Raw genomic sequence first — 27744 nt, forward strand, 5'->3', positions numbered from 1 at the left:
TTCCTCAGGACCTGAACCCAGCGTCCTGCAGATCCTCATGAAGTTCCTCAGGAACTGAACCCAGCGTCCTGTAGATCCTCATGAAGTTCCTCAGGAACTGATCCAGCGTCCTGCAGATCCTCATGAAGTTCCTCGGGAACTGATCCAGCGTCCTGTAGATCCTCATGAAGTTCCTCAGGAACTGAACCCAGCGTCCTGTAGATCCTCATGAAGTTCCTCAGGAACTGAACCCAGCGTCCTGCAGACCCTCATGAAGTTCCTCAGGACCTGAACCCAGCGTCCTGCAGATCCCGTTGCTGGTTCCTCAGAGATCTTTGCCATAAACTTGCTGATATGTTTGTGTGTGAGTGGGACAGGAGGGTGACGAGCATAGCAGCTAACAAACACTTCATCTGCTTCTGTGACAGCTGGACAATATTCATTGTCCACGTTTATATTGTGTTATATCTGTCCCACCGACCTTCATCATAGTAACGTCAACTGTCTCTGAGACTCCATCCCAACCAGGCTCGCTCAAGGATGTTTTACCTGTAGTTAGTAATTCTTTTTGGATATGATAATCTGTCTTTATTATCAGGATATGTACCACAGTCCTTTAAGGTAGCTGTAATTAAACCTCTTCTTAAAAAGCCCACTCTAGACCCAGAGGTCTTAGCCAACTACAGACCGATATCCTGTCTGTCTGTCTGTCTGTCTGCCTGTCTGTTGCCGTCTGTCTGCCTGCCTGCCTGTCTGGCCTGCCTGCCTGTCTGTCTGCAGCAGTAGCAGTGAGTCACCTCCGCTGACATTCAGCCCACTCTCTTGTCTGTTTTCTGTCTCTCTCTCCTCCTGCACACACAAACAGACGTTTGGAGTCACGACGGCTCGCTGGACACACACACACACACACACCACACACACACACACCACACCACACACACACACACACACACACACACACACACACACCACATGAACCTTCAGTCTTCAGGGTCCTCGGCAGAGCTGAACGGAGCTTCTTCAGGCTGACTGACAGGACACTGATCCAACACAACCTGTCTGTCTGTCTGTCTGTCTGTCTGTCCTGTCTGTCTGTCTGTCTGCCTGTGTGTCTGCCTGTCTGTCTGTCTGTTCTGTCTGTCGCCTGTCTGTCTGCCTGTCTGTCTGTCTGTCTGTCTGCCTGTCTGTCTGTCGCCCTGTCTGTCTGTCCTCACACTAACTTTATGTGTCGTAACACTCTACACGAAATCAAACCGAAGGAAACAAAATCATTAAAAATCTATGAATATTATAAAAAATATATATTATGAAATAAATCAATTTCTGTGTGTGTGTTTATATTTTTAACATCTGCTGAAGCCACGCCCACCTGAACCCAGAAGAAAACAACAACAATGAATCAGGACTACAGTTCCCATCATGCACGGAGCAGAACACCGTGTTCTCCCACACTCGTCCTCCTCGTCTCCTTGCGATGATGTAATGCAGCTGCAGTGTTGTGTGTGTGTGTGTGTGTGTGTTGTGTTGTGTGTGTGTGTGTGTGTTGTGAGCGTTGTGTGTGTGGTGTGTGAGACTGCAGCAACAAGGAGAGAGAAACCTCCACTCCCAACTGATGATGTCACCTGCAGCCAATCAGCTGAGAGCCATGCTGCTGTCAGGTGTGTGTGTGTGTGTGCGTGTGTGTGTGTGCGTGGTGTGTGTGTGTGTGTGTTTGTGTGTGTGTGGTGTGTGTGTGTTAGAGTCAGATCAGGATTCAGCAGAAACAAAATCTGCAGAATAATGTTTATGTGAAGAGTGCATGATCGTTTACATGAGAGATGTGATGAAACACGGGTGGAGCAGCTGATGGTGGACTGTGGTGTCTGCAGGACAAACACAGACAGACTGAAGAAGTGATGACATCACCTCTGAGTCCAAACCATGATGTCACCGACAATGAGGTCACGCACTGAGCTCAACAGAGTGATGTCATCATGAAGAGAAGAAAAAAAGAAAGAAAGAAGAAAGAAAGAAGAAAGAAAGAAGGCTGTCTAAAACCTGGACGTAGTCTCGTGACGTCCCACAGACTGTCTAAAACCGACGTGTCTCTGTGACGTCCCCACAGGACTGTCTAAAACCTGGACGTAGTCTCTGTGACTGTGACGTCCCCGCAGACTGTCTAAAACCTGGACGTGTCTCCGTGACGTCCCACAGACTGTCTAAACTGGACGTAGTCTCGGTGACGTCCCCGCAGACTGTCTAAAACCTGACGTAGTCTCTGTGACGTCCCCACAGACTGTCTTAAACCTGGACGTAGTCTCTGTGACGTCCCGCAGACTGTCTAAAACCTGGACGTAGTCTCCGTGACTCCCCGCAGACTGTCTAAAACCTGGACGTAGTCTCCGAGACGTCCCCGCAGACTGTCTAAAACCTGGACGTAGTTCTCGAGACGTCCCCGCAGACTGTCTAAAACCTGGACGTAGTCTTGAGCGTCCCCGCAGACTGTCTAAAACCTGGACGTAGTCTCTGAGACGTCCCCGCAGACTGTCTAAAACCTGGAGTAGTCTCTGAGACGTCCCCGCAGACTGTCTAAAACCTGGACGTAGTCTCCGAGACGTCCCCGCAGACTGTCTAAAACCTGGACGTAGTCTCTGGACGTAGTGACGTCCCCGCAGACTGTCTAAAACCTGGACGTAGTCTCTGGACGTAGTCTCGTGGCGTCCCCGCAGACTGTTTAAACCTGGATGTAGTTCCGTGATGTCAGCAGACTGTCTAAAACCTGGACGTAGTCTCCGTGGACGTCCCCGCAGACTGTCTAAAACCTGGACGTTGTCTCTTGACGCCCCACAGACTGTCTAAAACCTGGACGTTAGTCTCTGTGACGTCCCGCAAGACTGTCTAAAACTGGACGTAGTCTCCGTGACGTCCCCGCAGACTGTCTAAAACCTGGACGTAGTCTCCGAGAGTCCCGCAGACTGTCTAAAACCTGGACGTAGTCTCCGAGACGTCCCTGCAGACTGTCTAAAACCTGGACGTAGTCTCTGAACGTCCCCGCAGACTGTCTAAAAACCTGGACGTGTCTCTGAGACCGCCCGCAGACTGTCTAAAACCTGGACGTAGTCTCTGAGACGTCCCCGCAGACTGTCTAAAACCTGGACGTAGTCTCTGAGACGTCCCCGCAGACTGTCTAAAAACCTGGACGTAGTCTTGGACGTAGTGACGTCCCCGCAGACTGTCTAAAACCTGGACGTAGTCTCTGGACGTAGTCTCCGTGGCGTCCCCGCAGACTGTCTAAAACCTGGACGTAGTCTCCGTGATGTCCACGCAGACTGTCTAAAACCTGGACGTAGTCTCCGTGACGTCCCCGCAGACTGTCTAAAACCGGACGTCCCCGCCGACTGTCTAAAAACCTGTGACTTAGTCTCGTGACGTCCAGCAGACTGACTAAAACCTGGACGTAGTCTCCAAGACGTCCACGGCCGACTGTCTAAACCTGGACGTCGTCTCCAAGACGTCCCCACAGCAGACTGTCTAAAACCTGGACGTAGTCTCTGAGACGTCCCCGCAGACTGTCTAAAACCAGAAGAGTTGGACATTTGAACATGGGGACTTATGCAGACTGACTCATGTGGACGTTTGATGAACTGCAGTTTTTGGTTCACTTGACAGAAATTTATCAGAAATCAGAAACATGTCCCAGATCAATGAAGACACAAATCTGCTTGTGCTGGTTTTTTTCTTCGTGTTCAGAGTTTGAATGAAGCGACAGACGGAGGCGTTAACACACAAACACTGTGTGTGTGTGTGTGTGTGTGTGTGTGTGTGTGTGTGTGTCAGTGAGGATGAGTAACAGTTCACTGTCAGCCTTTAAATTTAGAGCTGACATTTCCTCAGAAACACATCGAGCCAACAGACCAGACCAGACCAGATCAGACCAGACCAGACCAGACCAGATCAGACCAGACCAGACCAGATCAGATCAGACCAGACCAGAAAACTAACAAAACTAACAACTACTCTGTGTCCTTTACACCTTTCTCAGCTTATGTCCTCCTCTGTAAGTCGCTTTGGATAAAAGTGTCTACTAAATGTAATGTAATGTAATGTAATGTAACCAGACCAGACCAGATCAGACCAGATCACACTGAACACACTTTAATGTTTGTCTGAAGACATCTGCTGCTGATCAGCCAATCCCTGATGCAGGACTGTTCAGGTGCCTTCAGGTCCTCGTTGTCTGTGGATGTGAGTCTGGTGCTATAACTGACACCAAGCGCTCCGTAATGTTCACGTGAATGAACTTTGTCTTTCAGCGGCTGCTCTGTTAAAGGACCATGAAGAAGGTCCAGTTGGTCCTGGTTGACCTGCTGTTAGCACGGCCGCCCCAGCAGAAGGTTCCGGGTTCTTTCTGGGGTTCTGAGTTTGCATGTTCTCCTCGTGTGTTTGTGGGTTCTCTCTGAGGACGTTCCAGATGACCCATGTTCTCAACTTCTAACTTCTTATCGTGTGAAAATATTCACATGTTTTGGTCTGATGTGGACTGATGTGGTCTGATGTGGACTGATGTGGTCTGATGTGGTCTGATGTGGTCTGATGTGGTCTGATGTGGACTGATGTGGTCTGATGTGGTCTGATGTGATCTGATGTGGACTGATGTGGTCTGATGTGGACTGATGTGGACTGATGTGGACTGATGTGGTCTGATGTGACCTGATGTGACCTGATGTGGACTGATGTGGTCTGATGTGGTCCGACCTGATCAACAAACACATAAAATTAAAAAATACTATTTAAAGTATATTTGTAGTTTACAGTGTAACTGAGTATTAATCTCATTTTCCTCTGAATTAACCCCCCCCCCCTCCTCCTCCTCCTCCTCTTCGTCCTCCTCTCCTCCTCTTCGTCCTCCTCCTCCTCGTCCTCCTCCTCCTCCTCGTCCTCCTCCTCCCTCTGCTCTGCTGGACCAATCACAGCCCAGCATCATGGCTGGCCAATCAGATCGCCCGTGGGTGATGTCATGCAGCAGGCTGCTGTTTGGTGCTGATGCTGCCGAGCTGCAGATCTTCAGTCTGAACAGAGAGACCGAGCATCACTGCAGGGTGAGTACACACACACACACACACACACACACACACACACACACACACACACACACACACACACACACACACACACACTTTTATTCATATTTTCTTCTTCATGTGTTTGTTGTTTTATTTTGAAGCTTCCTGCATGTTTCACAGCTGCAAACAGAGACCAGGTCTCGTCTGTCTTCTTCTCCTTCTCCTTCTCCTTCTCCTCCTTCTCCTTCTTCTCCTTCTCCTCCTTCTTCTCCTTCTTCTCCTTCTTCTCCTTCTTCTTCTTCTCTGCCGTCTTCCATCTCTTCTTCTTCTCGTTTGTCTCCGCTGCGTCTTTTCTTCTTCTGTTTTCTTCTCCAGTTCAGTGTTTGAGCTGCGTGCTCGTCTCTGCAGAAGGTCTGCGCTTACTGGCAACAATGACATCATCGCTTAGTGCCTGCACACACACACACGCACACACACACACACACACACGCACACACACACACACACACACACACACACACACACACACAGCTGTCCCAGTCAAACCCAGAACAGATTCATGCATTGATTTATTCACAGCACTGACTGAATCTGACGCAGGGTCAGTTTGAATGTGCACAAACTGCACATTGTAGATAATGTCCTGAGTTCAGTCTCAGGTTAAAGTGTGCAGTGTGAAATAATAAGAGTTCCTCTTCGTGTCTCCTCAGGAACAGACTCTACCTCACCACAGTGTCTTTGACAGGAACTGGCAGCAGCAGCAGAATGACTCTATCAGGTGAAACTTTGATTATTTCATCTTTAATATCTTTCATATTGTTTCACTGGTTCATATTTATCGGCTCACCTGCCTCCTTCTTCTTCTCCTCTTCCTCTGAATGTCTCAGCGTACAGAGAGAAGATGCGAGAGCTCCCTCTGGTGTCTCTCTTCTGTTCCTGCATCCTCCCTCAACCGAGAGACGCCGTCGCCAACAAGAATGAAGGTGAGCGACGCTCTTTAACCCTCCGACCCCAAACAAGGAACTTCAATTCAGCCTTATGCAACAATAAGATCAAACTGTTGTTAGATACACGTCAAAGTCTGAAAACATGAAAAGTTTATTCACCACATTTGATCATAAAGGAATGATTAGTGAGCTCTGGATGAAATAAGATAATCACTTATTAAGATCACAGATCATCTCACGCTCTCTCCATCTTCTCGCAGCAGGCGTGGTGGACTTGAACCTGTGCAACATCCGAGACATGGAGGTGATCGAGCTGAGCAAGCGTGCGAGCGGCCAGGCCTTCGAAGTCATCCTGAAGCCGCCCACCTTCGACGGCGGCCCCGAGCTGAGGGCGACCACGCCACCTCGCCAGAAACCCTCACTGGAGGAGATCCAGAAGAAACTGGACGCCGCCCAGGAGAGGAGGAAGGTGTGTTTGTGTTTTTCTAAGTTTGAATTTAACACTAACATCAGGATGTTACTTGTTAAGTTTAGTAAGTTCAAATGCTAACTGCTGCTAATTAGCCCTTCACTTGAATGTTTTCAGTTCTGAAGCAGATGTGTCCTGATGTGTTACACATTCAACACTGACCTGCTGCTGGTTCACTGTGTCTTTATGTCAACCAACAAACAAACAAGTAACATGACCATCATCATTATGAAGGACACTGTGTACTTCTGCAGACATTTATTTTATGCTTCAGTTCAATGCTGCACAAAATCAGTTTCTACGCAGACGACTCAAATCTACACCTGTGTTCTACGTACAATAATATCAAATCTATTCTAATCTCTCTGCAACATCACAGTTAAACACCTAAAGTTAGAAAAAAAACTTTGTTAAAATATATTGTTTAAATAAACTAATGTATATCTTATAATTCATCCTGAGGGGAACATGAATGTCTGTACAAAAGTTCATGCCAAGTTGTTGAGATATTTCGATGTAGAGGACCTAAAATCGATCCCTGAGGAACCCCGGCAGTTATTTTAGAGCGTTATGAGGAATTAATCTCTGTTAGGACGATAAACCTTTAAAGACTTTGTTAAACCTGTGGCTGCAGGACTCAGACTTAAGTCTTTTTGATCTGAGAAGCTATTTTGATATTTTCACGTCAAACAAAGAGAGAACACAGTTGATGTGGTACGACATCATGCAGCGGTCCATTAAGAACGATGCTACAAGTCCAAGAAACACTCTGCACACTCAAAGTGAACCTGCTCTGTAAACTGGGATCCTCTTGGAGAAACGTGGACCTGCAGGTAGAACCCGACTGTAAATCCTCCCGTTGTCTCCCTCTAGTGTCAGGAGGCGGAGCTGCTGAAGCACCTGGCCGAGAGGAGGGAACACGAGCGTGAAGTCGCTCAGAAAGCTCTGACCAAAGAGCGGCAGGAGCACCGAGCCGACGCCGACAAAGAGCAGAGGCAGATGCACCTGAACGCATCACAGGAGCGACTGCAGGAGGAGGTGAGGCTGCCGGGTCATCACGAGACGATTCTGGTTCTGTGTCGTGGAAATGAATCACTGATGGAGTTTGTGATGTTTGTGTCTTTCAGGACAAGCACAGTGTGGAGGTGAGGATGAGCTGGAGGAGATGGAGGAGATGGAGGAGATGGAGGAGATGGATGAGATGGAGGAGATGGAGGAGATGGAGGAGATGGAGGAGATGGAGGAGATGGAGGAGATGGAGGAGATGGAGGAGATGGAGGAGATGGAGGAGATGGAGGAGATGGAGGAGATGGATGAGATGGAGGAGATGGAGGAGATGGATGAGATGGAGGAGATGGAGGAGATGGATGAGATGGAGGAGATGGAGGAGATGGAGGAGCTGGAGGAGATGGAGGAGATGGAGGAGATGGAGGAGATGGAGGAGGTGGAGGAGGGCTTCTTCATTTCTGTCAGGACACAATGTGTTAAACAGGCCAGGCTAACTGTTTCCCCCTGCTTCCAGTCTTTACGCTAAGCTACGCTAATCACATCCCGACTCCAGCTTCAACATGCAGACATGAAACCTGCATCAGATGCCAAATCCTCCTGCCTGGCTTCTGAGATCATGAAGTCATGGATCTGACGATGTCGCTGCATCTTCTTCAGACGCTTAAAGATGCAGCTGGTTAGCTTAGCTTAGCATAAAGCCTGGAAACAGAGGGAAACAGCTAGCATGGCTGTGTCCAAAGGGAACACAGCCCGCTCTGAAGTTACATCCTGTTTGTTTAATTCTTAATTTACCTCTTAACGAGATCAAATCAAGTTCAGTAGGTGGACAAAAGTATGTGGACACCTGATATCTGAACATTTGTTCTCCACATCCTTTTTCCATCTGTAAACATTTATTAATTCATTCATTTATCCTGAAGTGTGTAGGACTTGAACGTGCAATGTGCTTCTCCTGCTCCCAGGTGTCTTGATGGCCTGATCACAACACAAGCTGAACTTTATTTGGAAGCCATTTTGGAGGGCTGACGAGCTGGTGAGCCGGCGCTGATCCACCTGGGAGACAGACAGGAAGTGACTCTGAAAAGAGTGAGAGAAGAAGAAAAAGAGGAAGACTGGGTCCGACTGCTTGACCTCCTCTGCAGGACTCCGGGACTTAACGAGACGAACTCTTTATTACTGAAGGACGCTGCGGATTTGTTCATCACTGGATGGTTCACAGGGGATTTACTGTGCTTTGTTGCCATGCCAACAGTGCCAATGTGTTCATGTGTGTGTGTGTGATTGTGTATGTATCAACATCTTCACAGCGTCTTTATCAATGTGTACCAACTCAACCCAAAGGAAATGTTCTTCTTGTTCTTCTTCATCAAAGTGATCCGTCACAGAAACACGAGCTGGACTCCAAGAACTGAACCAGAACCAGAAGGTCTGATCGGTTACATGTGGCTCTTCAGTGACATCTAGTGGCAGACAGACAGAGTCCTAAAACAGGTCCAGACCGAGTCACGACCAAGACAACTGGACTTGGTTAAGTCTGTTATGAGCCCTTCAAACCAAAAGACGTCTGGGTCAAAAGTGAATTTGACTCATTAGTGAGACGAGTCAGAGCGCTCATCAGAGTCAGACACGTGAAAACAAGTGAAACAACACTGTGTCAAGATCGAGACGAAGCACAGAAGAAAGACAAAGACGAGTGTGTAAACAGACCGAGACAAGTCGGATTTAAACACCGTGAGGCAGAGACCAGCCCAAATGATGAGAAATAAAAATAAGCTTTGACATTACACTGAGTGCTACAGCTCTGCTTTTTATTTAGGTTCAATATTTGAATTCATATTTCTGAAAACCAACATACTGAACTTAGCATGCTAGCATTTATCAAGCTACATCTCTGTATTTCCTGTGGAAACCGTCACAGCACCAGGATCAACTTCCTGTGAACGAATGAATCCGGCTGATAATCGATTGTGTACATTGTTTACAGATACAGTGGTGTGTTTGTGTGTTTGTGAGTCAGTTACCCTGGCAACGTCATTGTAAAGGAGTCTGGGTGAGATGATGATGATGATGATGATGATGATGATGATGATGATGATGATGATGATGTACAGAAATCACATTATATTTTAAATTCAAGAATAAAACAATGACTTTATTTCTTTGTTCAGTTGTTTTTATTTATTAATTCAGCCTCTGAACTATAAATACATTAACATATATATATAGATATATATATTATAGATATTTATATCTAGGATATATATATGATATAGATATATAATCTAAATAAACATGCTGCCATAAATAGAATGGAATATATGAAACATACAATAAACTTTGATGTCTTAATTACGATTTTTGAGGTCATGATTAAATAATGAATTACTTATTAATATTACTATTACCATTATGAAAGATACTGTATGTACTTTTATTCTCCAGACAGTTTGTCTCACATTCAGGTTCAATACTTCACAAAATCAGTTTCTACGCAGACGACGCTCAAATCTGTATCTATGATCTACCGACAGGATTACCGACGTTAAGGATGATGATGATGTGTAAAAAATCACATTTTATTTTGAATTCAAAAATAAAACAAAGACACTTCACTTCTTTGCTCATTTTTTATTGAGTCAATGCTACATTCAGCCTCTGAACTATAAATACATTAACATTAATATAACCAATAAATACCTAAATATCAAAACACTTAAATAACATATTGTTTAAATAAACTACAACAATAAATAGAACATAATATATGAAGCACATCTATTGATAAATTCCAGTGTGTAGTTGATTGATTAGAGACAAATTAATGAAATTAAAGAAAATAAAAACAGATGAATTTGACACCCAGCAGAGCAGCATGTAGACGACATAGATAAAAAATAATTGTGAGTAAATATTGAGATACTAATTCTGATGAGATTTTTGATGATTAGCCAATCAGCTACTAAATAATATTACAATCACCATTATGAGGGATACTGTATGTACAGTAGACTTATTTATATCATTACCTCAAAGCACAAAATCAGTTTCTATGCAGATGACTCTCTGATCTACACCTACAATGATACCATCCTTCACATGGTTTAATCTGATTTATATTTTTATGGATACAATTATATTTTCTACTCCTTAAAGCACAAGTGAATTATACAAACTTGAACTTTTAAAAATACAACAGCGCATATTTCTGTTTTCCTTTTTGAATTTCCAACATTCTCATGATTTTGGTTTTGGTGGTACTGGTCTTCCATACTGAAGCTTGGCGTCGGTGTCAGACTGACCCAGTATCCAGTCCGGTCTCTGCTGGTCTTCATTCTTGCCGTTGGACGACAGGTCGGACGCAAGTGCAGCCCACAGTGATGAGGCGGGACTCTAGCCGGTAGTGGTAGCTGTGCGCTGACCCCGCCGACCGGACCCGACGCAGCAGCAGCACCTGGTGCATGATGGGTCTGGACTCCAGGTTCAGGTCCTCCTGGCCCTTTGAGTCCAGACAGCCCTGCAGTAAGCAACGCGCCTCTGACAGCATGGGAGGGAAGAGAGACTCATCGTGAGAGACGCTGAGGACGGAGAGAGAGAAAAACGATAAATATGACTTGCAGGTCAAATGAAATCCTTCACTGGCTTCCTGTGCATGCTTCCTTACTTGTACGTCCACGGCGAGATGGAGGCGTTCTCCAGCGGCCTGATGATTTTGGCGGCAACCAAAGCGCTGGCATCGAGCTGCAGGGGGACCGTTTCTACCGACACATCCTCCGAAGGCTTCTTGTGTGTCTTTCCAGAGTGTTTCGATTGGCCGCCTGCTTTCGGCATGGCTGCTGCCTCCTGTATCATCATCATCATCATCATCGTCATCATCAACGCCACACAGGCGGCCTGAGGAAGAGGAGCAGAACTTTATAAAAAACATCTGCAAACTATTTATTCATTATGTAAATGTCTCAGGTGTGAAGTTCTACATTTATTATGCCTGAATCACAGTGAACAGATCGGAATTTGAATTTCACATGTGAAAACAATAAATATTTAAACTAATCCAACATTTCCACTTTTGCTCCTATAAATTAAATGACTAAAATGTTTAAGAGCATTTCACAGTTTGAAGTTGCAGAAAACAAATTTCAGAGGAGAAATAATTTGAACGAAACATGAAATCTAAAAACTTTTAGTCACTGTTCATATTTTCTGAGCTGAGCTGCTCTTACCGTCACTTTGGAGCTCGGTGTTGGAAACATGCTGTCAGGTTCGACTTGGAGTGTCCTCGTTGTCCCGTTTTGGTTCTGCAGATCTCGACTGTGTCGGACTCTTTAGGTTCCTCGGGCTCTGCTGGAGGTTCAGGTCAGAAGACGTATGAGCTGCAGGTGGTCTTCTTGGTCTTCGCTGGTGTTCTGCTGGACGCCAGGTTGGGCTCTGACATTTATCCTGATGAGAACGTCACAGACTTCCGCTGATGAGGTCTCTTTCTTTCTTTCTTTCTTCTTTCATTCTGTCTTTGTGTCTTTGATCCTCCTCTCTTAACCACAGAGCCAGACTGCATGACGAGGCCTGATGGTCGACCCACTTTCAGTTGATGTCGAGGTTTAATTATTCTGCACACAGAGGCTGCTGCAGATTTTCTAGGTCATTTATAACGTGCATCCTCTGCAGGTTCTAAAGTCTGATTATTGTGAAGTTTACAAACATCAACTGGAAACTCGTCCTCAAATCAACAGAAAGCAAAATCAGAAAGTGCACGAACGTTCTAATGTTGGAGTGTTTGAGTGTGACGGACCCCGTCCCGTGGCCCCGATGACTGATGGAGTTTACTGTGGTCTGAAACCAGCAGCTGGTAACTTTCAGAGTTTTGGCAACTTTGTGCTTTGTTGATTATTTGAAGGAAATCTGAGAAGATCATATTAGAACAAACTGTTTGATGAATCTGGCACCTGCATCACCACCAACCACCAGCATGTGGGTGGGAGATTAGGGTGTGTGGCTCTTAGTGGCTAACGTAGCTACAGCTTCAGAGGTTGGTCAGATCAGGTCTGAGGACGTGGATCAGTCTCAGCTCTGAGGCTCTAAAGAAGTTTTTAACATTAAAAAGGAAAAACACACTGATGTGGAAAATTAGTGGAGTTCCCCTTTAAGTGAAGCAAAGTGCAAACACATGGCGGCCGCAGCCTTTGAAGCCGAAAACGCACAAAGTCAAGATTCAACATGGAGAAAGTGAACGTGATCGATTCGTGTTCATCTGCAGGATTCAGACACGTGACATCCTGAACGTTTGTTCACAAGCTGCAGCGACGGACGGCGCTGAACTTTCCGGTCGTATAGCTCGATGTTTATCTGCTCTCAGACTGTGACATGGAGGTTTACCTCAGGAGGTGGAGGAGACCAAAACCAGAGCCGAAAGAGGAACTGGACTGAGATTCATCAGCTGGAAGTTCAACACTTTAAATTCGACAGGAAGAAGAGTCCTGTTCACTTCCTCATGTTTGCATCTTTTCTATGAAGGCAGGGTGAGACATTGGGTATTGATTACTGCCAACAGTGAGTGGCCAGTATCGGCACGAAACAGCCCCTGAACCAGCAGTCAGCAGTTTTCTGGCGGGCCTACCAAGGTGGTTTCAGTGGCTGAGCTCCAACCCGGCCTGAGCCCGGTTCTGTTAGCATGCTGCACAGAAACATTTCTGTTGGCTCAGTTGTCATGACCGGCTCAGGTTTGTGGCATTTTGATGATGCAGAGATCAAAACGTTGAGCTGGTTGAGTCACAGGTGAGTCACAGGTGAGTCACAGGTGAGTCACGTCATCACGTCATCACGTCATCGCGTTTCCTTTAATGTTGTAACAGGAGAAACTTTCTGCCGTGATGGGGTCGAGGCCTCGTCCTGGAGGGACCCTGACTCACTCAGCGCCGCCCCTCTCTCTTCACCTTTGCTGGAGGTGCCTCAGCCTCAGTGGGTCATGTGCTGCAGGATGTGTTGCAGAGTCTGACCTGGTTTGCAGTCGTGTTGTGACTCAGGTCGGTCTGGACTGCAGCATCATCACTATCAGCTCTTGTAGTGTGTTTCAGCCCACGCTGCCAGCTCGGCTCTGACCTGGTTTGATTGGTGGGTCGATGCTTATCAGCGATCACAGAGACTTCCCGCTTCCTGTCAGTTTCGCCTCCAAACATCACATGTGTGATGTCGCGAGTGTTTCTCTGTTGTCCACTCGCTCGAGTGCTTCTTCTTCAAACTGTTTGACCTGACGTTCCACACCAAACACCTGAGATCAGTTTAATCCAGTTTAACATCTGGATTTCATGTAAACATCATGTGGTAACTGGATGTCTCCTGCTGCAAAAGCCTGATCAAGACCGACCTCTGTGACTGTGAAGTCAAGCCACGAGGCTGGCTCCAGAAGTGAGTCAGTCTCCATAAGTCCCCATGTCCAAATGTCCAACTTCACAGCAGAAATAAACATGTTTACAGCCTGGTACAAAAAACAGTTTTGGTCTCTGTAGCTAATTTCCCCGTTCATGACAACTGTACTGAGGGTGAATTACAACTCACCTGTTCACATTATATAAGGCTTAAAGTTATGCGGATTAAGAGCGTGGACGCTTTGACTGACAGGTGGGCGTGGTCACGGAGACTACGTCCAGGTTTTAGACAGTCTGCGGGGACGTCACAGAGACTACGTCCAGGTTTTAGACAGTCTGCGGGGACGTCACGGAGACTTTAGTCTTAATCTGTTGCTCTTGTGTTTTTCTTGTTTCCATCGTCGTGACTCATTCAGGGTTTTTTTCCCAGAGTGCACTTCTCCAGTGTTTCGAAGTGTTCCATGAACCAAAGCGTGACACGCAGCTTCACGTGCGTATGTTCTCATTCTGTGTTTGATACGTGGCTGAGGAACACGAGCTGAAAACAAGAGGCCGCCTCACAAACTCCTGCAGACTCATCCAGGACGAGCTCGAACGGCTCGTCCTCTGATCGGATCCGAACTACCTGTGGAGATGAAGGTGGACTTCAGAGGAGCCACCCAAACCTGCCGCCCCTCCCCAGAACAGACCAGAACAGACCAGAACAGACCAGAACAGACCAGAACAGACCAGAACAGACCAGGACCAACAGTCAGGACTCCATTCAAACATGTCCAGAGTCAGGACACAGATCCATCACACTCAGTCATCACTCGTACACAGTCAGCTGTTCAGCATGTAAACACACTTCTGGTTCTGTGATCCATTCAGATGAATGTACAATAGATGGCGCTCTACCTTCTTATCATTCCTTCTTATGTCTTACAGAAAAATAAACGTGCTCAGAGGTGTTCTTCACATACTCCATGTTGGTTCTTCTTTCATTGGACGTAGTTGGTGGTAAAGACGTAACGTGCAGATTATTATTTATTTTCATTCATTGATTGCTTTGTTCTTCTAAGTCCAGGTTTGCATGTCTGTGTACAGTGGTCCCTGGTTCATCGCGGGGGACACGTTCTGAAAATAACCCGCAATAAATGAAATCCGCGAAGTAAGTTTTACAATTATTATCCATGTTTTAAGGCCGTAAACCCCCTAACCACACACTTTTATACCTTTTTACACACATTTTGTACAGTACTTCCTTAATCAGGACGCAGAACACAATGCGCGTTCATACTGTTACAGTACGCTGTAAAAAAAAAGCAGCAAAATGACACAAAAAAAATCCGCGAAACAGCGAGTCCGCGAACAGTGAACCACGTTATAGTGAGGGACGACTGTACATGTATCTACAGGCCTTGAAAATCCTTGAAAAGACCTTAAAGGTTCCTAAAAAGTTTTTGCTGGGACCTGCAGGAACCTTGTTGCTGACTCTGTTTGATGATGTTTCTACAGCCAGTTCAGTTTATATTTACATCCACAGGTTCTTCTGTGGTTCCTTACTGAACCAGTCTGGTCCACCAAGAACTTGAAGTGGAGCCTCACTCTGGCATCACGCTGATGAACCATTCTTTGGTTCCAGTTTGGTTACTGTTGTTATTACTTATTAAATATTTCATGACTTAGTTATTAAATGACTTCACAGGAACACTCTGAACGGTTCTTTTATGATGACATACATTCTGAGCCGAGGTCCGTAGGAGGTCAAACGAACATCTCGACACATTTTTTATTTCACACATTCATTCATAAATTCCCATCAAACGAATTAAAACGAGATGACATCATTTCCCCACAGACTGCTGACCTCGCCCACCCACCGTCGCACTGAAGAATCAGGCTCACAATCATTCAGCAGAGTTTCCAGCACAGAGCAGACGAGGCGGATCGTTGTGGTTCCACCGTACGTGACCACGAGGTCGGCGTGAGGTGTTCGGTCAGGGAGGAGCTCTTCTTTCGAGGACTGCTGCTGCTGCGGTGACTGGAAACACCTCCATGAGAAGAGTCGTGGCTGGATGTGAAGCTGCATCAGGGGCTTTCTGAGGCCCTGATGTGGTCTGTGGGAACCACAAGCTCCACACATGCATCTCCTCTGCTTCTTCCCTGCAGGCTGTGATTGGTCGGTAGCTGTCAGCTGCTGTGTGCACCTACACATCTTACCTTCCAGGATTATACATCATTATAATGTCTGATAATATCAGATAAAACAAAGTAACGTTCACTTCATACTGTCACATCCATGAACAGAACAAGCAGATTTCATTGTTGTTTTAGATTTATGTTTTTATGTTTTTATGTCTATATCACGCCACTACATAAAATGTATTATTATGATGATGACTCTAAAACTGGTCCCAGGTTCTGGGTGAGTGTCAGCTGCTTTTTGGTAATCTGATTACTTGTAAATTTGTTTGGAAGTTTCCCCGTTTAGCATTTATAATCTGCATATGAATATTTCATTGAATGGATGGTGTATTGCTGTGTGAATATTAATGAATGACAACAAGGTAAAACACAGTTTGAATAACATGAATCAAATATTTCTTCATTGCAGACGTCACTGTACATTTAAAAACATTTTTATGTGTGATGATAAAAGTTGATTTCTTGTGTCGGGTTGGTCTGTTCAGCCTGTTTGTTGTCCGGTCCGTGGATCTGCATCGTGGGCTCGGGGTTCTGCTGAGCTCAAGCTTAACACTTCATTATATTTTATTGTCGTTTTATATTATTAATCTGAATCTGGAAGTTTAAAGCTGCTTAAAAATGGAAAGTCTGAAATGCTGATTTCAGCCTCTTGGTGGCGCTTCTGTGTGTGTGTGTGTGTGTGTGTGTGTGTGTGTGTGTGTGTGTGTGTGTGTGTGTGTGTGTTGAGGTTTCTGCTGACGCCGCTGACGGTAACCAGCAGCGGTTTAAGATCCGGTGAATTATCAGGTTGCCGCCTGTTGTTTCCTCTGTCAGTCAAACCAGGTCAGAAAAGTTGCTGACTGCTGTGACAGCAACCTGCACATCAGCAACGCCCCCGCCGTGATGTCACTGTGAGGGATCTCTGAGCTCCATATATGGAAACAGGAAACTGACTTCATGCTGCTGTCTGAATGATGGATTTGATTCTGTGCAGATTTTTGGTTTATTGGGATTTTTTTATTTATTCAAATTTTTTGCAAAGTTGTAAAATGTTTTGAAAAATGGACGAAATTGTTGCTTTCAGTTCAGTCACCTCAATATTTCAACCACAGGGGGCGTAAGTCACACAGCAGCAACTATTTCACTAAGTCACACAGCAGCAACTATTTCACTAAGTCACACAGCAGCAACTATTTCACCAAGTCACACAGCAGCAACTATTTCACCAAGTCACACAGCAGCAACTATTTCACAAGTCCACACAGCAGCAACTAGTTCACCAAGCCAACTACCAAGTCACGCAAACTATTTCACCAAGTTCACAACAGCAGCAACTATTTTCACTAAGTCACACAGCAGCAACTATTTCACTAAGTCACACAGCACAACTATTTCACTAAGTCACCCCAGCAGCAAACTATTTCACTAAGTCACACAGCAGCAACTATTTCACGAGTCAACAGCAGCAACTATTTCACTAAGTCACACAGCAGCAACTATTTCACTAAGTCACACAGCAGCAACTATTTCACTAAGTCACACAGCAGCAACTATTTCACTAAGTCACACAGCAGCAACTATTCACTAGTCACACGCAGCAGCTATTATTTCACCACAGTCACACAGCAGCAACTATTTTCACCAAGTCACAACAGCAGCAACTATTTCACCAAGTCACACAGCAGCAAATATTTCACTGATTCTGGTGAAACGGGATCATATTTATGAGGAAATGTTTTTCTGGTTTTCCCTCTGATGTCCTCCGGCTGCTCCCGCCTCAACTCTCTGTGATTTACAGAGTTATGAGGGACAGTGAAGTAACCTGCTGACAGCTGTAGCTGCTGTTAGCTCATGTTAGCTCAGTCTGTTAGCTATGTTAGCTCAGTCGTTAGCTCAGTCTGTTGCTGTGTAGCTCATGTAGTTCTCTTAGCTGCTGTTAGCTCATGTTACTCAGTGTTAGCTCAGTCTGTTAGCTGCTGTTAGCTCATGTTTAGCTCAGTCTGTTAGCTCAGTCTGTTAGCTGCTGTTAGCTCATGTTAGCTCAGTCTGTTAGCTCATGTTTAGCTCAGTTAGCTCAGTCTGTTAGCTCAGGTTAGCTCAGTTAGCTCAGTTTTGTTTAGCTCTGTTAGAGTTGGGGTTTGTGTGCTGCTGTTAGCCGCAGTTTGAGCTGCTGTTAGCTCAGTTGTGTAGCGGACTGTTAGCTCAGGTTACTCGTCTGTAGCTGCTGTTAGTTCATGTTAGCTCAGTCTGTTAGCTGCTGTTAGCTCAGTTTGATAGCTGCTGTTAGTTCATGTTAGCTCAGTCTGTTAGCTGTTGAGTGTCAGTGTTTGGTGGTGTGGTGTTTGCACCACAGGTGTTTTGAACCACCGGAAAAAGAGGTTTTCAGGAAATGCTGGCAGGAGCTGAGCAAGTGAGCAATGTAACTCAGGCTCAGCAGCTTCTACGGACATGATGGCAGAGGAGAAGAGAGTGAAGAGGATGCTGACGGAGGAAGCTGAGAAGAGAGAAGTCAGCTGCACACTGCAATGCCTGATTAACATGATTTGTAACTTTCCATCTCTGATTCTCTAACCTGGTACCTCCATCCTCTCGGCCATGCTTGGGATCTTTTTACCTGGTAGTCCTGGAGAGTGGAGCTGCATCAGCCTGTGATGCAGCATCATTTTGCACCATGGTCTGTGAGTGGCAGACTTCAACTCTGACAGTAAATACAGGCAGAAGAAGATCAGCGCTGCGGTTCCCACACAAAGAAACTGACAGCAAAAGTGCAACAGATGCAGTGCACAGATAAGATAACAGGTCACAAATATGACTACACAAATTAAACTTGAGATCTGGCTGGATGATAAGGCGCCCTGTATCTTCAGAGAGCAGTCTTTGCAGTATGAAATAAATATGAAGTATTTGGGGTAAATTTAACTTGTGTAGCTTGAAATGATTTGATGGACAGTTACTGAACAAATCAAACAAACAAAACTGTTCTGATTCAAACGCTGTTCAGTTCTTATTGGTGCTCAGCTGTAGTATAAAAGTCTGTTTACATGAGACTCCATCAATCATAAGAGGGTAACTGAGAACACATTTTCAGGTAGTGATGTACAGGTGTACTTCAGGACGCTGTGACATCACTGGGCGTGGTCACCAGAAAGCACCTTGTGCAAATTTATTTGTGATGCACCTCAAGGTTACATTTGTAACTAGTTCTTTCCTCCAGGCCTTCACATCTTTATATAGACGTAAGTAAACTTCTATGCAGATGATACACATGTTTATCTTCCTGTCTGTTAGAGGAAATTGTTGGATATGCTGTAATGGCTTCTTGTTTTGTTTTTGTTTTTTTGTAATGTAGACAAGATTGTAATGCTTAGATTAGATTGGATTAGATTAGATTGGATTAGACTTTATTTATCCCACAACAGGGAAATTCACTTATTACAGCAGCAGAAAAAATGTAATATACTCTGCAGAATTAGAGTAGAAAGGGCGAAACACAATGAACAGAGGGAAGTATCTTATAACCTGCACAATGAACCAAAAACTACCGGCAAACAACAGACAATGTGCAAAACAAGTACGTGATAATGTGAGTCTAAGACACTTATAGGCGCCCACCTAATTGAAAATAGAGATTTAAAAAATAATAATCTACTGACACACTGTGTAACACTGTGACATCACTGCTGGGCTACATGTAAATGTATTTGTGGTTCAGTTCTGGGACTGGTTCTTGTTTTCAGGCCTCCTCCCTTCTTATACCTTTAGTGATATAGGTGCATAAGTAAACTTCTATGCAGATGATATTTTTGTGTTTCCTGTTTTATTTTGTAATCCTCCTCATGTTGTCCCCCTTACGTCATGTGTTCGTTGTGTTTCCTGTTGGTGTCAGTGTTCAGTCTTTTCTTTTGGACGTTTTGTTCCACCCTGTAAATTTTTAAATTATTTTTAGGCTGCACAAAACTCTGTCTCCAGTAGCTTCTGCATTTCAGCCTTTCCTCAAGTTAGCGATTTCAGATGACTTCAAACTACACCTGTGGATACTGAGTCCAGCAAGAATGCACAGAACAAGAAATGTGCATCTCTGTGAAATGAAGTGTATCATTTTAAACTTCTTTTAATGTAATTTAATCATGTTCTTCACTCTATAATTATATTTCTTTCATTAACGTTCTGTTTGTTCATGTGAACTGACGCCTCAGGCTGCACGTTAGCAGCCATGTTAGCACCGTAGCTCTGCAGCTCCTGATGTGTCCAAACTATATTTATATATTTACAAAAACAACTGAAATACAATTATATTTATACCCAGTGTTTCATCTCAGTCTGCAGACTTATTTTGTCACGTATAATCAGTGTTGTGCACGTAACTTCTGACAACAATTCCCTGAGCTGAAGTAACGTCATCAGGCTTTGAAGCAAAAGGTCTGAGGTGCTGAGGCTCTGCAGGCTCATGGAAAGTCCTGAATCACCCCTCATGGTGCTGATAACAGCATAGAGGACGGTGGTTTCAGTCATTTGTCCTTTTTCGGAGCAGGACTGCAAAGATGAAGACAAACAGAGCCACCACACTGAGGCTCTTCAGCAGGATCACAGAGTCCTTGGCACCTTGTTTCCTCCCCTCTGTGAAATATTGAGTGATATCTTCAAACCACAGAAGTTCCAGAGGTGTTGTCATCTTCTCCAACAACACAACTGAAAGCGCATCAAGAGAAACGTCAGCCTGTTTGTCCTGTGTGGTTTCTCTTATTTTACTATCTGTCTGTCACAGATGTTATCAGCAGAAGAAAACGTGTCATCGCACAGATAACAGGAATCTCCCGCCTCGTCTCTGCGTCTCGTTATCGGCTGTGAGATCTGCCGTTATCTGATCGGTGGCCGCGAGCATCATAAATACCTGAACCGGGAGCAGTCAGTCGCTCACAGAAGCTGGACACCACACCGCCGACATGAAGCTGAGCGTCTGCACCCTGCTGATGGTGAGCATCACCTTCATGAACAATGTGATCTGAACTCTGATTGCAGATGATGAGAAATGAATAATTAAGATGGTTTTCATGAATATCAGCTGATATCGAGGGAGCATGAGGTAAGTGAGGCTGCAGAGATGTCTCAGGCTCAAGAGACACAATGCCAATTTAAATAAATATGAAATACACTAATTATGTAATTAGTCATTTCTAGATTTCAACTCGCTGTCGTTTTTGTGCCACGGCGAGATTTCTATCAGGCAGGCTGTCATCCAAAACGTCGTCTCACTCACCTTCACTGGCTTCAGGCTTTTTGAATTTAACGGAGATTTTTGTCAAAATCGTCTTTGACATGAAGAAGAATAAAAGGGCGGGACCCTTTGACTGACATGTCTGTACTGATATCTGATTGGTGGGAAATAACTGATCACAGACCGGCCTTCGAGGTCACCTCCATCATGTGGTGACGTGCTCATAAAACGCTCCATTGGTTGTCTTTTTGTAAATGTCCACCACGTGCATCATGGGAAATGTATTCTTGTGTGACTCGACATTAAAGTTTAAGACAAACGTCCCAGCTGTTCAAATCTGAGGACTAATCTGCATATTAACCCTTTACTGTCTCTCGCTGCAGGTATGTTGCAGTGAATTCTGGGTCGTCTCCTCCTCCTCCATGACTACAGCGCCTCCTCCACCTCCTCCTGGTTGTGACGCCATGTTGGCGTTCTCCTCAGAGGTCTCCTCGTCGTCTGAAGGAAACGGGAACATCCACCGTCGATCTCTGTCTCCATGGAGCTGGAGGTCAGTATGAACAAAGCAATGAGCTGATCTTTGGCGCTTCACTGCTGATCAGTGTTTCCGTCATGAAGTCTGTGAATCACCTCGTACTGTAACGTTACGTGCTCAGCTCACCTGCCGGTCTGTTCAGGTCATCCACGGTGAAGGACCGGATCCCGGCCACCCTTTGGGAGGCCGAGTGCAGCAGCAGCTTCTGTTCCAGTCCAAACCCCGGACACACGGACGAACACAACCTGAACTCAGTCCCCGTCTACCAGAACGTCCTGGTCCTGACCCGGCAGCCGAATGGACCCTGCTACACCGCATCATACCGATCTGTGGCTGTTGGCTGTACATGCGTCTGGGCCAAAACCAACCAAATCTGAACCACCTGAACCTGGACCTGAACGTGGACCTGAACCTGGACCTGGACCAGCAGCTGGGAGTGGAAACAAATTTTAGAAATACTAATATTTAATATTTGTTGAATAAAAAGTTTAAACTGACGGTGAACGTTGAGTGTGTGTACGGTGGCCGTGTGAGGACATCTTCACTGTCGTTGTTTGAGTGTTTCAGCTGAGTAAAAGTACTAAAGTACTGCACTGTAAAAATACTCTGTTACTTCAAGTAGCTCTCACAGCTGCATAATAAACCACCATCAGCCACCATCAGTAATCAATACACAACCATTAATCAAACCAATAACTAACATTCAGACAACCGTATCTCACTGATCAGTTACAGAGTGTTTCTGCATCGTGCTGTGACGGCTTAATGCAGCTCGAGTCTATTTCAACATTTTATTTGAAATATTTCTCACTCAGGAATAAAAATGGATTTTAGTTGAATAATGAGTAACAACACGTGTGTGTGTGTGTGTGTGTGTGAGTGTGAGTGTGTGAGTGTGAGTGTGTGTGTGTGTGTGTGGAGTCTCATGACGTCTGAAATCCTCATTCAGCTCGAATTAACTGGGAACAAGAACACATTGTGTGTGTGTGTGTGTGTGTGTGTGTGTGTGTGTGTGTCACCATGCATGTGACAGTGTCCGGTCTGCAGGACTGAGCGGTGAACAGGTCGGTGACAAACGTTCACACACACAGAGTTCAGGTATGTTTGTTTCCTGCTGTGACCTTTGACCTTCTTCCTGCTGCTCACGTTAATAAACTAACGTTAAACTAACGTTAAACTAACGTTAAACTAACGTCTGTGACCTCCTGCTGACCCACTCTGACCTGTGATCAGCTGAACGGTGTCTCTGTCATTCGTACGTCTGTTCTCACTCTATGTAACTTTGGGCTCCGGGTCTGGAGAAGTACGTAACGCTTTACGGCACTAAGTCACACAGCAGCAACTATTTCACTGATTCTGGTGAAACTGGATCATATTTTATGGAGGAAATGTTTTCTGGTTTTCCCTCTGATGTCCTCCGGCTGCTCCGCCTCAACTCTCTGTGATTTACAGAGTTTATGATGGACAGTGAAGTAACCTGCTGACAGCTGTAGCTGCTGTTAGCTCATGTTAGCTCAGTCTGTTAGCTGCTGTTAGCTCATGTTAGCTCAGTCTGTTAGCTGCTGTTAGCTCATGTTAGCTCAGTTTGTTAGCTGCTGTTAGCTCATGTTAGCTCAGTTTGTTAGCTGCTGTTAGCTCATGTTAGCTCAGTTTGTTAGCTGCTGTTAGCTCATGTTAGCTCATCTTTTTATTTGTTTCAGCCGGACTCTGGATCTTCTCCCATCATGCCTCGGGTGTCGCTTGCCCCTCCCTCGCTGTGCCTCACCTTCCTCCCCCTGCTGGACCGCCTCCTCCCCTCCCTCCCCACGACCGTCCGAGACGTGGACGTCCCCCCTCTGTTTCGGGAGCGCTTCATCCTTTCCGGGTACCGTGCCGTCGGCCAGTCGTGGCGTTGTTACGTCCTGAGCCTCTTCCAGATCCACAACGAGACCCTGAACGTGTGGAGCCACCTGCTGGCCGCCGTCTGCGTGGTGCTGAGGTTCATGGCGTTCACTGTCCTGCAGGGGGGGGTACTGAGCTGTTACGTTCCTGTCTGATGTCTCAGTGTTTGAGGTGTTGGTGTTTGACGCCTCCTGTCTGACCTTTGACCTCCTCAGGGGATCCTGGGTTTTCGTCTGCAGGGTCCTGAAGGTCAAGGCTTCTCATTGGATGTCTCCTCGCTGCCTCTTGTCCTCTACGTCTTCTCTGCCGTCACATACCTGAGCTGCAGGTGGCGCTCTTACTCACTCATACTAATAACATGCTACAACAACAGCTAATGTTAGCCCTGTATGTTAGCTGCTGTTAGCTCATGTTAGCCCAGTTTGTTAGCTGCTGTGAGCTAATGTTATTTATAGGTTCACCTTTAACCAATCAGCTAACGTGTTGCAGCGCGGCGGCTCACCTGTTGCAGTCGCACTCGGAGCCGGCGCATTACTCGCTGTTCTTCCTGGACTACGTGGGTGTGGCCGTCTACCAGTACGGCTGCGCCCTGGCTCTGTGCCTGTACAGCTCTGACACCGCCTGGATGCAAAGCATGCTGGGACAGGTCTGTTGATTTGTGTTACATTCGTCCTGGCATGATGTGTTCAGGTGTACCGATGATGATGATGACGTCCCCGGTTTCAGGTCTTCCTCCCGGCTGCCGGCCTCCTCGCCTGGCTCTCCTGCGCAACCTGCTGTTACGCCAAGCTCCGTTACCGGCGGCCGTACCCGCTCCACAGGAAGCTCTGCCAGGTGGTGCCGATGGGCGTGGCCTACCTGCTGGACATCAGCCCCGTCGCTCACCGTCTGACCACCTGCAGCTGGAGCAGCAATGCCGCTCTGCCGCTCCACTTCCTGCAGGTCAAACATTTACATACTAATAACATGTTAATTATAAACTGTGTAAATAAAAGTAGAGTGTGTCTGACAGACATTATTACTGTAGCAGCACAGAGACTTGAAGTCAGTCAAAGGCAGCTTGAGGTTGCCGAGCAACCAGGGTCAGCTGCAGGTCAGAGCAGTTAACTGCAGCTGTGCTCTGTCTGTGTGTGAGTGACTGCTGAGAGACACAGAAAATCTCTAAATGAAGCCCCTCCAACTAGTGGACACTAATGCCAAACGGTAGGTGGTATCAAAAAGCCCAAATGACCGTGAGCATCCTCATCTTGTCGACCATGTGAATGCTGAATTTCAGTGTGTGAAGTTAAAAAATGTGACCTGGGGAGAGAGAGAAAGAACAGGTGCCCCGTGCTCCTTTGGGAAATTTCTCCTCTCCAGTTTACATGGGAGTAGATGGGGCTGTCGGTGGGTGATCCTGGAGCATCAGTGCGTCTCCCGCCAAAACTATAAGTCTGACAGCTTCAGCAGTGATATCGCTGCGTAGCCCACGAATTTTCCTACGTTTCTATGTAGAAATTATTTCTGTAGAGTGACATTTGTGGCCACGAGAGCCGTTTGCAAATGTATTTTTTGACAAATGTTTCCCTCCCACTCCACTCTAGCTCTGGAACATTCTACCAATACACACCCATTGTAAACTTTGGCGTGGTTTTTGGTGATTTTTGGCAAAACCGTTTGGTGAATCTCTTAGAAAAGTCACAGCACAACATTCCCGGCCGAGCCGGTCGTTTTGAGACCTTTTCTGTGTTTGTGTGACAAAAACTGAGGAAGGAGGAGCACGCTGAAATTCCTGGAATACGTCAGAATAATCAGTGTGTGGACAGTGAAAAGTGGCCGTGAGGCCTGTAGCTGCTGTTAGCTCAGTCTGTTAGCTGCTGTTAGCTCAGTCTGTTAGCTGCTGTTAGCTAATGTTAGCACCGTCGTGTGTCACTTCTCCACCAGGTGGTGCTGTTCCTACTCTCAGCCTTCTTCTTCTCTTGTCCTGTACCTGAGCTCTTCTCTCCGGGCAGCTTCGACGTCGTCGGCCACAGCCACCAGCTCTTCCACGTCCTGCTGTCCTTCTGCACGCTGGCCCAGCAGGAGGCGCTGTTCCAGGACTTCCTGTGGCGGCGACCGGCGCTCATCAGGGAGTTCGGAGAGCAGCGCCTCCTGCTGGCCTGCGCCTCCTTCCCCTGCCTGACACTGTGCTGCACGATAACGGCGCTCGCCATGAGGAGGCGAGCTCGGGATCAGCTGATGAAAGAGCAAAGATAGACGAAGAAGAAGAACACACACACACACACACACACACACACACACACACACACTCCTGAGGGACTTATTTGTATTTGTGTTTTTAATATTTTAATTGTGTGTGTGGACGTAGTCTCTGTAACCACGCCCACCTGTCAATCAAAGCGTCCACGCTCTTAACCCTGCATAACTTTAAGCCTTAATATAATGTGAACAGGTGAGTTGTATATAAATTCACCCTCAGTACAGTTGTCATGAACGGGGAAATTAGCTACAGAGACCAAAACTGTTTTTTGTACCAGGCTGTAAACATGTTTATTTCTGCTGTGAAGTTGGACATTTGGACATGGGGACTTATGGAGACTGACTCACTTCTGGAGCCAGCCTCAGGTGGACGTTTGAGGAACTGCAGTGACAAATAAATACTGAATAAGAGGTGCTAGACAGGAAGTGATGTCATGAGTTGATATTAATGTTTAAAGGTGCAGCGTGTCAGATTTACAGACTCAGGTTGTGTTTATTCTTCTTAAAGCTACAGAAATATCATTTCTGTCAGCTGTGTGTGTTTGGGCGTGAACATCTGCACATGAAGCTGTGTTTACCCTCAGATTAACTCTTTAAAGTCTGTTTCTTTAAGCCGTCAGGATGTGGTTATCTCTCTCCGCAGACCTTGCTCCACCAGTCAAGCGGTAGCTGTCGGTTGCAGTGTTCGGGTGGAGCTGCTGATAAATGTTTCACATTGTTCAGTTTGATTTAGGATCAATGAGCTTATCAGTCCAAGCTGCCAAACGAACCGCCATAAACAAGCGTCCAAACCTGAACTTCGTTATCTGAAGACACGCAGTCTCTGCTCTGAATATATTTATGTTATGATATAATGTTTTATATGTTTTTATACAGAACAAACAACCTCCTGACGAGTTAACCGATCTTAATGTTTCATGTAAAGTTTGTCCTGACGGTGGCGCTACAGAGAAGTTCAGGCGGTTCGTCCTCTGAGCTGGAATGTGGTTCGGACTAATTAAAGTTTATTTATAGGAATTTATATGGAACGTGTCGTAAACGTTATCGCGCTCAAAGTCCAACAAACGACGGACCGACTCATGAAACCGAACAAACCAGCCAATAAAACGTGAGATTAAAGTCTGCAGTAAAAACAATAACAACAATAAAACACGCACAGACTGTGCTGAGCGCTCAGCTTTAGGTTACGTTAGGATGAAATACTGAATATTAAAACAAACACACGTTAAAGTTCAGTCTGACACTTTTATGACGTGACTAAAAGGTCAGCTTGTTGCTGTCGGCTGACGATGCTAACAGTTTCCCTCTGTTTCCAGTCTTTGTGCTAAGCTATGCTAAACACCTCCTGTCTGTATCTGACATGAAGATTGAACTAATGTGTGTGTGTGTGTGTGTGTGTGTGTGTGTGTGTGTGTGTGTGTGTGTGTGTGTTCATGTGTGTGTGTGTGTGTGTGTGTTCATGTGTGTGTGTGTGTGTGTGTGTGTGTGTGTTCATGTGTGTGTGTGTGTGTGTGTGTGTGTGTGTGTTCATGTGTGTGTGTGTGTGTGTGTGTGTGTGTGTTCATGTGTGTGTGTGTGTGTGTGTGTGTGTGTGTGTTCATGTGTGTGTGTGTGTGTGTGTGTGTGTGTGTGTGTGTGTGTGTGTGTGTGTGTGTGTGTGTGTTCATGTGTGTGTGTGTGTGTGTGTGTGTGTGTGTTCATGTGTGTGTGTGTGTGTGTGTGTGTGTGTGTGTTCATGTGTGTGTGTGTGTGTGTGTGTGTGTGTGTTCATGTGTGTGTGTGTGTGTGTGTGTGTGTGTGTGTTCATGTGTGTGTGTGTGTGTGTGTGTGTGTGTGTTCATGTGTGTGTGTGTGTGTGTGTGTGTGTGTGTTCATGTGTGTGTGTGTGTGTGTGTGTGTGTGTGT

General features: G+C 45.8%; 4 protein-coding genes across 6 annotated transcripts; 3 read left to right on the top strand and 1 right to left on the bottom strand.

The window, feature by feature from the left end:
• The first annotated feature begins 4888 nt into the window (after window positions 1-4888).
• On the top strand, window positions 4889-9083 carry stmn4l (stathmin-like 4, like). Of its 2 annotated transcripts, none has more exons than XM_027281256.1 (7): window positions 4889-5057; window positions 5732-5799; window positions 5909-6004; window positions 6232-6437; window positions 7311-7475; window positions 7565-7582; window positions 8408-9083. In XM_027281256.1, the coding sequence occupies exons 2-7, from the start codon at window positions 5787-5789 to the stop codon at window positions 8414-8416; spliced, it is 507 nt and encodes a 168-aa protein (XP_027137057.1). In that variant the 5' UTR covers window positions 4889-5057; window positions 5732-5786; the 3' UTR covers window positions 8417-9083. The 2 variants fall into 2 exon arrangements, with proteins under 2 accessions (XP_027137057.1, XP_027137056.1); XM_027281255.1 differs by having other exon boundaries at window positions 4897-5057; window positions 6229-6437.
• Window positions 9084-10042: 959 nt separating this feature from the next.
• Window positions 10043-11974, bottom strand: il17a/f1 (interleukin 17a/f1). Its single transcript, XM_010754808.3, has 3 exons — window positions 11666-11974; window positions 11107-11336; window positions 10043-11020 (listed from the first exon to the last, which is right to left on the bottom strand). The coding sequence occupies exons 1-3, from the start codon at window positions 11693-11695 to the stop codon at window positions 10774-10776; spliced, it is 507 nt and encodes a 168-aa protein (XP_010753110.2). The 5' UTR covers window positions 11696-11974; the 3' UTR covers window positions 10043-10773.
• Window positions 11975-20445: 8471 nt separating this feature from the next.
• On the top strand, window positions 20446-22206 carry il17a/f2 (interleukin 17a/f2). 2 transcript variants are annotated; one of them, XM_027281260.1, is made up of 4 exons: window positions 20446-20632; window positions 20736-20943; window positions 21569-21735; window positions 21863-22206. In XM_027281260.1, the coding sequence occupies exons 2-4, from the start codon at window positions 20914-20916 to the stop codon at window positions 22095-22097; spliced, it is 432 nt and encodes a 143-aa protein (XP_027137061.1). In that variant the 5' UTR covers window positions 20446-20632; window positions 20736-20913; the 3' UTR covers window positions 22098-22206. The 2 variants fall into 2 exon arrangements, with proteins under 2 accessions (XP_027137061.1, XP_010753109.1); XM_010754807.3 differs by having other exon boundaries at window positions 20446-20943.
• Window positions 22207-23444: 1238 nt separating this feature from the next.
• Window positions 23445-25866, top strand: LOC104938423 (membrane progestin receptor beta-like). The gene is made up of 5 exons (XM_027281383.1): window positions 23445-23714; window positions 23841-23929; window positions 24091-24247; window positions 24328-24543; window positions 25525-25866. The coding sequence occupies exons 1-5, from the start codon at window positions 23445-23447 to the stop codon at window positions 25834-25836; spliced, it is 1044 nt and encodes a 347-aa protein (XP_027137184.1). The 3' UTR covers window positions 25837-25866.
• The last annotated feature ends 1878 nt before the right edge of the window (window positions 25867-27744 follow it).

This window comes from Larimichthys crocea, chromosome VIII, assembly GCF_000972845.2.
Source record: "Larimichthys crocea isolate SSNF chromosome VIII, L_crocea_2.0, whole genome shotgun sequence".
In the NCBI taxonomy this organism is placed as follows: domain Eukaryota; kingdom Metazoa; phylum Chordata; class Actinopteri; family Sciaenidae; genus Larimichthys; species Larimichthys crocea.